The sequence below is a fragment of the Polyodon spathula genome, chromosome 26 (genome assembly GCF_017654505.1).
Source record: "Polyodon spathula isolate WHYD16114869_AA chromosome 26, ASM1765450v1, whole genome shotgun sequence".
NCBI lineage: Eukaryota > Metazoa > Chordata > Actinopteri > Acipenseriformes > Polyodontidae > Polyodon > Polyodon spathula.
In genome coordinates, this window is record NC_054559.1 from 11,963,894 (window position 1) to 11,977,507 (window position 13,614).

Here is a 13,614-nt window from a genome sequence, read left to right on the forward strand (position 1 = left end):
ACATATTACATTGCCTGTTTTAATAATATCCTTCATAAATGTAACATGTGCGCTCCATAAAACTAGAACTCCTGTACTGCTCTTCGACCCACTGTACCAAGTTTGGGATGACTTTAGCCTGCCATGCAGTCTGAAGGAGCTGTTATTTTGTAACTGTAGAAAACACAGTGATCATGTAAGCTTTGGGAATTGCAACATTTTGTTTGTTAATTATGTCAAATTCACTTTTTCTAAGCCTCTATATACTTCACCAGCTGATCATAAGCGAAAGCCTGCCAGTAGAATTTCTTAATAGACAGATATGGCAAGCCAAATCATCATTTATCTGTAAATCATTTGCAGATATATTTAAATGAATATGAGATATCTGTAAGTAAACCCTTTTGAAGATATCTTAATTTCATTTTGAGACATCTGGAAATGATTTCAAAATTAATATTTCAAAATTAATTTACAGATCTCTTTCATTAATGTTTTGCTAGCATGGTACGCCAAACTCATTTAGAGATATCTTGAAATAACTTCCCGTTCATTTACAGATATCTTGAGTTATTTAGAGATGTCTTTAAATGAACAGGAAGTTATTTCAAGATACCTTAAAATGATTTAGCTATATCTCTACATGAACAGGAGATATCATTCAAGGTGTCCTAAAATGATTTAGAGATATCTATGGATTTTGGATAGCTCATGTAAAGCTCCATTTAAAGATATCTGGAAATCATTTTGAGATATCTCTAAATGTATTTTAGATATCTTAAAATGATTTAGAGATGGCTTTAAATATCTGAAGAATTCTTCAAATATTTTCAGATACCGCTAAATGATCATTTGGCTTGGCACACAGTGGCGGACAAAAGCCGAGACTGCTGTAAAAGTGAATTCAAATTCACGGTGTGTTTTATGCGAACAGCGCCCTCTGTTGGATAATAAATAAAATTACAAGTCGTTTCTGAAACCCTGTTGTATTGATGACAAATTGGGTCAACGCACTAGGCCAATAAGAAGATTGCCGGACAAAAATCAAAAGTAGAATTGGAATGGAATTTCTTGGATTGTTATCAGAAATGTTCAAGCAAACAGCAACCTATCAGAGCCTCAGAAAATTGAGGGTATGTGGGAATGCCATGCACTAGCCCTCCTCTGATGACATTTCAGTGTCATTCTTCTTATAATAAGGTGATCACTATAATATTTGAGTGACAGGTCTTTCTTCTAGGAATGTGGTGTTTGTTTTTGCATTACAACTGAATGCTCATCTCTCTGGAGATATATAAACCTCCTTTTAAACCCAACCGGGATTGTAACAAGAATTACTCAGCCTTCCCTCTGCAAACCTGACTTTCTGTAATTAGTAGCATTCCTGTTATCAGGCAAGAGCCAGGCCTGTAGACACTGCTTTTAGAAATAAACAAACATTAAACAGCCACATTATATCAAGGCTCACAGCAAGATCTCATTACAGCACTAACCAGAATTTATCTGACTGGCTGAGAAACACGTTTGCTAGTGTCACACACTCTTCAGTGTTAAGAAAGCTACAGCATGCATCCCATATAACATTGAGAAACTAAGCAGTAGAGAATATTGATTACGTTTTTCAGCCTGGTGCTTAGTCACTGTGCTATCACTGGACTATACAAAACTCATAACACAGATGAAAGCATTTGCTGAAACATTGTAAGGTGATGTAATTTTATTATAAACCAAAATGTATTGTAATTGAAAAGGACTTATTGTAAGTCAATTTATGTCATAATAACATGTTTCAGCACTATATTGAGTTACTATGCATGTTATTTTGGTTTTCATTAGTATAAAGTGTTTTGTGGGTGCCCTGAATGCTATAGTCTGTCTTTGTTTTATTTGTAGTGATAGCTGTAGTACTGAATGAAGGAGGTAGATCATGCTACCAGCACCATGCCCTCTTAGGAATGAGAATTGCAAATTTCCATGCAGATATTTTATCAATGAGAAACCCTGCGGGAGCACACATGGCAGACATCAGGACGCTGTTATATCCGAGGCTGTGTAGAGTGTCCTCTGGTCAGCCACTGTACTTGAGAATCCATATCCCTGTGTCATGGACTGGACCACTTCCCTTCAAAGATACTTACTAATTTATTTATTTAAATATTCAAATTAGGTTACCAGGATAGCAAACCAACACCAAAGTCTCATTTAGTTTCATCACACAGCTGTAGAATTACAGACAATATTCAACACAGAAATAGCTGTGGTAAGAATGACCTTGCTGCACAATGGGCTATGGCATAAAAAGTACAGTAGGTTACACTTTTATTATTTTAGTAAAACATCATGTTTCCTTAAGAAGAAACTGCTACCCTCCCAGTGTAAAAGCAAGCAATGCAAGAAAGCAGTGGTTTGTGGTAATGCAACACGTGCATGTTTCAATATATTCTAAACCCATTTTGCTTTTAAGAGGAACCAATGAGTTTCCTTCCTCAATAACCCGTCCATCTGTGTGTCACATGAGGATACAGTTCATTAACCTTGCTGCACCTCCATTTACCAAGGCTGTGTTTAAACACTGAATTGTTAGGCTCAGACAGGCTGAATGCTTGTAATAGGATACTAAAATAATGTTTTGTGAGGCATGGTACCATATCAGATTAACCCATCAGAGACAGTTTTAAGCACGTTTATATATATATATATATATATATATATATATATATATATATATATATATATATATATATATATATATATATATATGTGTGTGTGTGTGTGTGTGTGTGTGTGTGTGTGTGTGTGTGTGTGTGTGTGTGTAAATATATGTGTGGGAAACCCACTTAAAACATCAGTAATGCATATATACCGGTGAACCACAGCACACTAACCACTAGGTGGCACTGTTTCCCCGTGTTCAGGAAAATACAACCTTCAAAAAGATGATTTTCTTTGGCTATATTGATTTGTTTGGAACTTTGATACACTGAGCTGGCCCAATCAGTATTCCTTCCGAGATATGTCTATTAAGACATTTCACAAAGATATACGTATTCTGATCCCTCCTTAGGGACCTATTGCGTTTTAACAGGGCTATTATATGAAAAAACTTAGTGATTTTTATTGATTTATTTTATTTATAAAATTAATAGCAGTGCACATCCCTAGTAACACTGTCTATTAGTTGAAAAGGCTCTTTGAGCTAAAATATTATATATAAAATATATATAAAACATAGAAATACAGCTTTCAATCCCAATCCCATTTCCCGTTTAAACTATCATATGCAGTTCATGTACAATAAAAAAGTATACTATTGTGACTTGTATTTCCTCTTTTCAAAGTATAGAGCTATACAATATATAATGACAAGTGTATAATTAAGGTGTTCATTGAAAACATTTATTATAATACAACATTAGCTATTCTTGGTCATAGATTGTGTTAAAAAAAAAAAAAAAATCATGAAGTGCTAGCCCCATTATCATTCAGAACAAGTTAATCTGCCATTCTTTTATATTTGAGAGGTCTGGGAAACATGAGTTCCAGAATGATTTTGGTTGTCTCTGTGTTACTGCACTAACAGCAACTGAGGACATTTAAAAAATCCAGTGGCCCATTTGCCCGTTTCCAGCCAAGAGCAGAGTCTAATGGGGTCAAGTCGTAATCTCATAGAGAGCAGGCTAATTACTGGCAGCATAAAAGAGAGAGAGATAGACATCCATTGAGCTCAGTGGATCACGACCCAGGCTGACCTAACTTAGTTGTCCACCCTAAGTTTAGATCAGTTTCGCCTTTATTTTCATTAAATAACACAGAATTAACTAGTCACTGTGACGGGGTGAAAACCCCTCACTTGTAAACACGGTTGTTATTTATTTTTCTTTTTATATTTTGTGTTGATAACTTATTTTGTACTTGTGCTTGTTTTCATTTCCATATTCGGAGGTATACATGCTCGCAATTTTCTCTGGTTTTCACTTCCTGCACATAACCTGGTGGTTGAACACTGGAATTGGAACTGAACTACCGGTATCAATATCAAATATCAAAGACATGTCAAACACACTACTATTGCAGGTGAATGAAACACCAAAAACAGGAGGTGCTCACCTGATGACCACTGAGAAATGCCCCACCCAGCCCTTTTCACTTTGATTGATCCCTGGAGCCAGTATCGGCGCCGCTGTGTTTGCTGGTGCGCCAGTGAGTCCTCAAATAGCCTAATCCCTGGAGTTAGCATTACACTGCAGCCAATAGGAAGTCCATGTTACCTGGAAGAGCTATATATTACAGGGAAGCTATCTCTTATCTTGGTGGAAGCATGACGTAAATAACGGCGACTCTCATGTAATAAAAAACATTAACCCAGAGTTCCCTAATAATAATAATAATAATAATCTTTATTTTATATAGCGCCTTTAATGTACAAACCTCACGGAAAGGGAAAATTGTAATGTCAGACCTGGTCCGTTATAGGACCGCAAAGGGTTAAAGATACATGCGCTGGTTGGCTGTTCAGCACTGGCTGCCCCAGGTTAGTGCACGCACCCTGCTCATGGGCACTCTGGAGGCCCTGCTGTGATTCATGGCTAGCTCCAGGGGTGGTGTCCCCTGACTATCCTTCCCTTTGTAGGCTCTCCATGGGACAGAGAGAGACCACCCTTCCCCTCACCCTTCCAGACATTGGAAAGCAATGCAATGCGAAACCTGGACAGAAATGATTTAATGGTGTAAAAAAGCAGGAGCCAGTATGTGTGCGAGAAATGTAACTTACTTTCCAGTCATCATCTTAAAAAGTCTGTCACAGGAAATGCAGTTCACTCGTTTCAGCAGGTGTCTGGGAATCAAAGTAAAGCAAATCTCAACATATTGAGCTGCTCCGTCAATTCAGTTTTTAGCCACAAGAGGGAGGCAAAGCGTTCTGCCTCTTTTTACTTTTTTGGGGCGAAACCCTCTTCACAAAATGTGTTCCTATACTACTGCCACTACAAAGTCAGGGTCAAAGGTTTATGACTGGTACAGAAGGGTTACCACATTATGAAAGCAAGTCTGAAACCAAGTAGCACGCTAGGTATTAGCTGTGAAATAGTTTCACTCTGAACCTTGTCTCCTGCCACCTTTGCAGCAGGCTGTTGTTCTGGATTTAGATGCATCCCCTAGCCCCTGCTTCAAGGCATCAAGGGTTACAAAATAAAGCACAAGAGTTTATCAATGTCATCTAAACCCAGAGATACAACTAGCGATGGTTATTATAGATTTGGTCAATTTTACTATTAAGTGGTAACTAGATAAGCAAGAGAGATAAGCAGTAGAACTAATTATGTTATTTTTTATTATTATTAGTACAGAACTGATTGTTCTGTAACAGTCATGACCTCAAAATCATTCAGTACTGACTACAGCGTGTATATAAAGCACCATAACAGCTGTGAATTTGGTCCCTGAATAAGATGAAATCTCCTCCCATGTGCTTTGTGAGTTGCTCCTCCAGGTGACCGACCTGCCCCTGAACCCTGTTTGATAGGAGTGATGCCCAGCTCCTGAAGAGCCTGCTCCACTGCTAGCCAGCTGGACTCTCAGTGTCACCCTGACAGAGACCGATTACAATCAAATCTCTTTCTATCACTGTGAATCATATTTTTGTTTAGAATTTGTCTGACATCTTAGCTTAGTCTTTCATCAGCTTTATCCCAGTATTCAGTTCTTCTAGACTAGAGCCAGGAATCTGCCTTCTAGAGCCTCTAGCGCTGGGGTGTCAGTTTCTGGTTCTGGTTCTGGTTCTGGTGGGCCAGTGTCCCTCCTGGTTTTGTTCCAACTGTACCCTAAATTACTTAATTGGAACAATTACGTGCTTATTAGAAGTTTAGATATGGTTCAGAGGGTTTATATAAGCAGTACATAAGGCAAGCAACTGAATATAACAAAAACATTGTGGGCTTACTTGATTGATGAATCTTAAGTGATGTCATTTTTAGAAAAAAATAACAATAATTACAGTCCGTGAAAGATTTTTTTATAGGTATATATATAATCTTCAAATTATCAAAATAATTTACAGAAATAATTCCATTGCCTATAACATTATGGAAGACACCCAAGAAAGCATACTTTCTAAGTGCACATTATTAAAACTGTTGAAATTACATTTTTATAATAAGCATAATAAACTAAATTGTGCTGGCAGGTATGTGACAGGACTATAAATGAAGACACGGCTGCACATTCTGCTGAACAGTAGTGACACACAGCTTCGTTTATATGTTGTTGTTTTTATCATTATATTTTTGTAATGCTGTATTGCTATATTTTTGTAACGCTCCAGCACTTGAAATAAGGAACGCGTGACAACATTACGTGCATTTCATTATCAGTTACGTCAGACTGGTTGGCAAAGGAGAAGGTGCTGAGAGGCGATCACACAACACAAAAAAAACCCAGCGAAACCTTGACCTCATCTGCTTACTGCAATATTCAACCGCTGCCTATACGAACATAACAAAACAAGAAACAGGTACCGTTTATTTACGCTATTGCTGTAGAGCAAATTATTATTATTATTATTTTTTTTTTTTTTGTAAAGCGGATTTATTAGCTAGGTTAAGAACGATAGCTATCTGTATTGACTGACTACTAAATTTGGAACAGTGACGCTTTTGTTGTGTATATTAATAATTTAGTAAGGGGTCAATATATTTAAACGTTCGTTTAAATAGTGTCTATATTTATTTATTAAGATAAATATAGCTAATGGCAATGCGTTGACTGTGCTTGTTTTTGTGTTGGTTGTTTCTTGTATGTGGGTTTTTTTTTTTTTTTTTTTTTTTTTTTTTTTTTTTAGGAATACACACTGAAGTATAAAAATAATAATCTCGATTGACTGTCTTATGATTTAAACCTAATAGCTTATATTGAAATAAAAATATATATTTTATTTGTGTAATAATAGATGAGAACCGTTTTACTAATTTTCTAGCGTGATGTTTTATAGGCTGGATTGTTCCTCTCTGTGTAGGCTGGGCCTTGTAGTTCTTATGCTTTCTTAATTTAACGAACGTTAACTAGCTGGATTTGTTTCAGGAACTATATTTCCCACAAAGCAGGGCGGTGTAACGCATTTTGTTCTAAACTGAGCGAAGCTTTTAGAACTACAGTTCCGTGCAGTCGCCGCATTTTGACGCAGATGAGCTGGTGCTCACATAAAGCTGGAGAGGGTACAGTCGATTTGGAAGGGATTTTACGCCTTTTATCTGATGACTGAATACTTATTATAGTTCTTACCGCTGGTACCCCTTTAAAAAAGCAATATAAATGAAACACACACAAAGTATAGTACGTAATTCGTATACAAAATACAATATTTGTGGTATAAAGTTGCTAATAGTTGGCATTATATGAAAATCTACAAAACAAAACAAAACCTTAACATGGTGCCAAAGGGTTGTTTTTAAAGCAAGTGGTGTAGATTGGAAGGATTGCAACAAACAAATAATCAGATATACTTAAATGAAGTAGTGCTCAAGGGGGAGGGATTCTACTGTATGCAGCCTGCAGTGCTTATCACACTGGTCAGCTCAGTTGTTAGCATGCAGAGCTGTGCTTTTGATTGCTGTCTGCAGTGGTCTACTTTCTCCATTCAAGAAACAGCTTTAACCAGCATATACCTGTAGTAGTAGGCTGTGACCTAGCTGGTTCTTATGGTTTACTTTCGCAACCAGTTTGCCAGCAATATACACAGGTTGTAAATAATCCCTTCTATTCCAAGTCTAGTAGTAACCATAATATTATTTTCTACTATTCAATTAATCATCTGTCTACCAGAAACTGGAAGAGGCATTTTACTGTATATTGCACACTGCTAACCACAATAGCTAAATTATAAAAGAGATGCACAGTTAGTTTGTTAACTGTGTTTGAACAAATAAGACAGTAAGCTTTGTATTGATGTTTTCAATCACTTAAGATGCTTGACTGCCATCACTTCCTTTACGCATTAGCCTTATACATGTTTGCCATAGTAATTGTGGACTGTCACACCCCTTATGATAGGTATTTACAGAGTGTTACTATGCTTGCTTCAGCTGCTGCCTACTCTTGAGGTCAGGATATTTTATCAAAAGCCTTCTGTGTACAAATACCTCTGAACTCCAGTGATCACAGTGCAGATTGCATGTCACTGTAAGTGTGTGATGTCTTACTTCTTTAAGCAAATTTCAAACTGAAATTACCTTAATTTAGTTTGATGTTTGCTCATCTTTTTATCTGCAACAGTGAGCAGACTGCACTTATGAAAAGAACTTTGTGTGTTAAGGGAGCTATATGGTATAACATTTGTTGAGTGTTATATACACATTTACATACAGTAGTTCAAGTTGACATCAGATATGTTGCATTAAGAAGGTATCAATCTCTTTAGACAATGAGGTGGCCAAGTCATTAACTGCTGAGGGACTGCTGGCAGACTAAGCTACATAATGTATGTTTAAGGTCATTGTGCGCTGCCTGTTTGTGAATGTGGGTATTGTTGCCAACACTGCTAGGCTATGATTAAAATATTACTCTTGTTTCATGAGTCCTAATTTCCTATTTTTCCAGCAGTTGTATTTCACTGTGTAAGGACGCTGAAGAGTAAAGCTGGCAGATTTCGTTAGCCTAATTGGCAAGAACGTACTGTTCTCCACAGGTAAGCATCTTGTTTCCTTTGAGAAAAGTAATAAATGTTACTTCTTTTCAGGCGTAAGTATTGTCTTGTTTTGTAAATCTCCCTGGAAACGAACATATAGTTGAGGTGCCCTTACATATGTGTCTCAATGACATGTCTTTTTACACGTATCTAGAGAGGAATGTCAAGAGTGGCTTCTATTGTATGCAAGGATGCCCTAGCAAAAAGGGTTTGGCACAACATGCAAAGCTTTAAGAAATAACTATTTAAAGACTTTTGAAGTTGTCAGTGGTAGTTAAAGCACAGTGCTTGAAAACCCACCTGTGTGTTTGATTTTGTTCTACCTTAGTGTGCAGTATATTACCCCATTGTGTGTTTGTCTGCTGCACCATTAAAATGAATGCTAAGATATTGAGTCTTCAGGTGGCCCCAGGTTTTTAAAATGCTTTCTAAATTAAAGTGCTCCCGTAGTGCCTCAGTTATTGTGGAATGATGCTGATAACTTTTCTGCAGGTTGCTCTGACTGAACCGCTGAGGATGTCAAGCGATCCCCCTCCTCCGTACCCTGGGGGTCCCAGTGCCCCCCTGATGGAAGAGAAGAATGGGCAGCCACCCATCTCAGGTACATCCAGAGGTCTTTCACCCAAACTCCAAACATGCTGTCAAGAGAAAATATTTGTCTGTTTGATTGTTAAGTTTGACCTCGTCATTTAAGCTTTTCTTTTTAACCAGACCTTCGTCTGAGATTCTCTGATATTTTCTCTGCCTACAGCTGTTGAATGCTTCTTTTTTGTATTTAAATGCAGACTGGCATTTTTTTTTTTTTTGGAATCGCCATAGTTTTTAATTTTTTTTAGTTTTTTTTTTTTTTTACCCCATTTTCTTCCCAATTTGAAATACGCAATTCCTGTCTCACCGCTGCAACCTCGGGAGAGGTGAAGACAGCCATACAAGTCCTCCGAAATTGAGCTGTCAGCCTTCCACTTTTCACTCTGCAGGCTCGCCATGCAGCTACCTTCAGAGCTACAGTTTCAGAGGACCACACAGCTCTGGGCCGCTTGCAGGCAGGCCCGCAGGCGCCCGGCCAATCTACAGGGGTCGCTGGTGCACGGTGAGCTGAGAACACCCTGGCTGACCTAAGCCCTCCCCACCACGGGTGGCACTCGGCCAATTGTGCGCTGCCCCGTGGAACTCCCGTCCACGGCTAGCAGTGGAATAGCCTTGACCTGAACCGACGATAACCAGGCTACAGGGTGCATCCTGCACTCTACGCGGAGTGCCTTTACTGGATCAGCCACTCGGGAACCCCTAGACAGGCATTTCTAAAATGAAGGTAGACTGATTAAGCAGACCATGCCATCGTGTTGTGTTTTCAGAGCTTTTTTGAGGCCCTGTACCGTTAAAACTCCACCTTAAACATATTTTAAATATCTCCTCTCAAATACTCTTTCCAGAATAGAGAGCATTCTTCTAACTAGGGTTTTTTGTTCTTTCTTTTTTTAATTAAAAACAGTCTGGAAATCCATAATGCATTCACAATTAAAATGTGCCACTTGATGTCTTTCTGAATTAGTGTCACAACTAGCTGCAATTTGTGAAACGGCCTGCGGAATGACCTGTTGCCATAGAAATACGGAACAGAGGTTCTTGTGTTTGAAAACAGTTGTGTCTTTTTTTCATTTTTCTAAAGCCTCATAACCTTACCCAAGGTTGAAAAGATAACCTTGTTGGAATTTGATACATCCACAGATTGCTTCAAAAACAAGGCTTTTTTAAAAAATGTTTTGTATTGGCAATTTTTGTTTCAATGTACTGGGTTGCGTGGCATGTGATTGTTTGCTATTTTCCTGCTTCATGTGCCTCCTAGGTAAATGCACTTTCTTGTTGCACTAGCATTTTGTAAAAGGCATGTATACTGTTATAACACCCCATATAACAGTGTGCATTTTCTGCCATTAGGTCCAGTTCCTCTGATGACCCACACTCAAGGGCACCCAGTCTATCCAGAGTACGGCCCGCCTCCCTATGAGCCTCCAACACAGCCTGGGTTTATACCCCCCCATGTACCAGGAGAGGGGGGCATGGCTTACCCACCCTATGGTATGTTATAGCCACAGTAACTGCCGTATCCTTGTACAGTGTGAACCAGCCCTGAAACATGGAGTGTTCCTGTTTAATACTTTATAAACAGCTAGCTATTTTAAGGCTTCCATTTAGTGTTGCCATCTTTTGTACAGACAAAACTTCCTTAATCCTCACACTATATTTAACTGAAAGATACTTTAAATTCTGCTATATGAAGTACAGTATCTCTTCTAGGGAAGTGCTCTAGTATTTGAGCATGGGGTATTTATATAGTATTAAACAAAACCTCACAGAGATTGCATTATTGTATAGTTTTTTGTAATGTCTCATGAATCAAACTGTATTGCTGCACAGTGGGGGGTTTTGCACAACATTGACATGTTCACAAGACCTATAGTGGTTCAGAATCTCCAACATAAAAACACAGCTGCTTTTGAGCAGCATGTATGTGACTAAGAAGAATTAAAGGCTGGAAAAAAATAGATGCATTTGTCAGTAAATTCCTTTAGTTTTCTAAATTATTTTTATATCTTCTTGGTTGAAGAGATGAATGATGGGCAGTGTACAGGATTTGAATAAGCCTCCTTCTTTTTCCTCCTAGCTGGGTACTATCCCCCTCCCGGCCACTTCCCACAGTCTATCCCTGGGCAGTACGCTCCCGGCCCCGGGCACTACCCTTCTCCGGGGGGGCACACAGCCACGGTGATCGTGCCGCCGGGTGCTGGCACCACGTTGACGGTGCTGCAGGGGGAGATGTTCCAGGCAGCGCCGGTCCAGACGGTGTGCCCCCACTGCCAGCAGGCGATCACCACCAAGCTCACACATGACATCGGCCTCATGAACACACTCTTCTGTCTCTTCTGCTGCTTTGTGGGGTGAGTGACTCTGCTGAGCAAACAAAAATAAGTCTTCATGTTTTGTGTTGTTGCATGTGCTGTTGACAAGTTGTACATGTGTACAGCATGCTCAGTTCTGTTAATAATGTATATGACATCAAAACAGTAATCTTTTGACGCCGAACACATTTCAAACAGTGTTTGCTTTGTATAATAATAAAATATTTATCCCAGCACTATAACGACTTTTACTTTGTTAAAACTAATCCACTGATCATAAAAAAACCACGTCTTTAGATGAGTCTGAAACTTGTTTGTGTGTTTCTGTAGGTGTGACCTGGGCTGCTGTCTGATCCCTTGCGTGATTGACGACCTCAAGGATGTGACGCACACCTGCCCCAACTGCAAGGGCTACATCTACACATACAAGCGCATGTGCTAACAGTCATGCCTGGTGTTATAGCTCCCCCTTGTGGAATGTCTGTGGTAGCGACAGCATTTCTTTCTTTTAACGTTTCATTTCGCCATGTTTACATAGCAGTGCTTTCTCCAGTCATACTGTAGTGTTTGTTAAGGTCAGTAGCTGTGAAGGCCTTACTGGGAATCCACAAAGCTCAGCAAAAGGGTATTACAAATAAATAGAGTTTTTATATTTGATAAGACTTTACTAAGGGAATAATAGGCACTGTACTCTTACCTCTCATCCTGCCAACCTTGACATCAGGGATAATGAACTTTATAAAACTACAAAATGAAAACAAAAGCAAAACATAGGGTTTTCTTTAAGTGTGGCGCAGTGTAAGTGTACAGCTTATCAGTATAGACCATAATTTTATTATCTTGCGCTTATTGTAACGGACAGGATATTGGAAGTTATATATATATATATATATATATATATATATATACTATATATATATATATATAATATATATATATATATATATATGACTTCTCTATTTGAAGGTCCACTCTTAGCGCATTATTGAGATTCCAACTACATTTCTGTTCCGTCGTAGCTCGATCCCCACTGAAGTCTTTTTTTCTGCTGTAGCACCATCTTGTCTTATCAGAGTTCGAACTCAAGAGGTACCTGGTTCTGTTGATCAGCTACAATACACAGCACAGGCATTTTCTGTTCCATTTCTAAAAAGGGACATCCCTTTAATAAAGAGGCAGTTTAAGAGGTCAAGTGTTACAGAGAACTGTTTTAATCCATAGGGAATTTTCATCTCTTTTGTGTTCTTTAGTAATAATGCCATAGGCTCATTGGCAGACGTTTTATGTAGGCTGCAAGCTCACCTAGTGCAGTGAACAACTTTAGGTTTGAATCATGTATCGGAATTGTCAATGTGTCAAGTCAGACTCCACATTAGAACATAGAAGCAGATTGTCTAATAAAACTGCCTATTTTTATTATTATTTTATTATACATGAGGTATAAGTAGATGTTAACTGCACTTGCCATAAAATACAATTCTGCTTGCCAGATAATATAGAACGTTGTAAAGGTCAGAAGCATTGTTCCCTAGTTTTTTATTTTATTGTCATTTTTAACCATGGTAATATATATATTTTTCTGTATTAAGTACTAGTGTGATACATCATACATGGCTTTTTGTTATGTTGTCTGTTTGTAGTGGCAGAGTCTCTGCATCATTTCACACACTGTACTGGGATTGACGGCACCCATTTACATCCAGATGAAGCCAAAAGGCTAGGGCAGCAACAACTACATGGCTGGCCAGGGGTAGTCGACTATCAACATTTTACACCTAGATGTATACCACCCTTAAACCGGGAACAATATTCCCCACCAGCCCTTAAAAACACTACCACAGAGCAGTTGAACTCGCCACACTAATAAAGGCATTAGCCAAGTGTACTTGAGTTTGAGGTGTGTTTTATCGTCCTGTACCTCTCTGGGATAAGCCAACAGTTGTTTTTTTTTAAGAGCATTTATTTGGATAACCAAGGATATGTACAGTCCTGAATTAATCTGCAGTGCTGTAAAATGCTCTAAAAAAATACTAGTCTTATCAAATACTAATGGTAGCT

The 13,614-nt window shown here is 38.4% G+C and overlaps 1 protein-coding gene across 2 annotated transcripts; it reads left to right on the forward strand.

Moving 5' to 3' along the window:
* Positions 1 to 6,305: 6,305 nt before the first annotated feature.
* LOC121300704 (cell death-inducing p53-target protein 1-like) lies at positions 6,306 to 13,124 on the forward strand. Of its 2 annotated transcripts, none has more exons than XM_041229412.1 (6): positions 6,306 to 6,487; positions 8,569 to 8,656; positions 9,149 to 9,257; positions 10,595 to 10,735; positions 11,322 to 11,595; positions 11,887 to 13,124. In XM_041229412.1, exons 3-6 carry the CDS (start codon positions 9,173 to 9,175, stop codon positions 11,996 to 11,998), a joined length of 612 nt encoding a protein of 203 aa, XP_041085346.1. In that variant the 5' UTR covers positions 6,306 to 6,487; positions 8,569 to 8,656; positions 9,149 to 9,172; the 3' UTR covers positions 11,999 to 13,124. The 2 variants fall into 2 exon arrangements, with proteins under 2 accessions (XP_041085346.1, XP_041085347.1); XM_041229413.1 differs by having other exon boundaries at positions 8,572 to 8,656.
* Positions 13,125 to 13,614: the final 490 nt, after the last annotated feature.

What these genes read in the sequence shown, in the direction of transcription:
- LOC121300704 (XM_041229412.1), top strand. Translation starts at nt 9,173, where the DNA reads ATGTCAAGCGATCCCCCTCCTCCGTACCCTGGGGGTCCCAGTGCCCCC. An exon ending in CATGGCTTACCCACCCTATG is followed by an intron (nt 10,736 to 11,321) that starts GTATGTTATAGC and finishes TTTTCCTCCTAG; the next exon opens with CTGGGTACTATCCCCCTCCC. An exon ending in CTCTTCTGCTGCTTTGTGGG is followed by an intron (nt 11,596 to 11,886) that starts GTGAGTGACTCT and finishes GTGTTTCTGTAG; the next exon opens with GTGTGACCTGGGCTGCTGTC.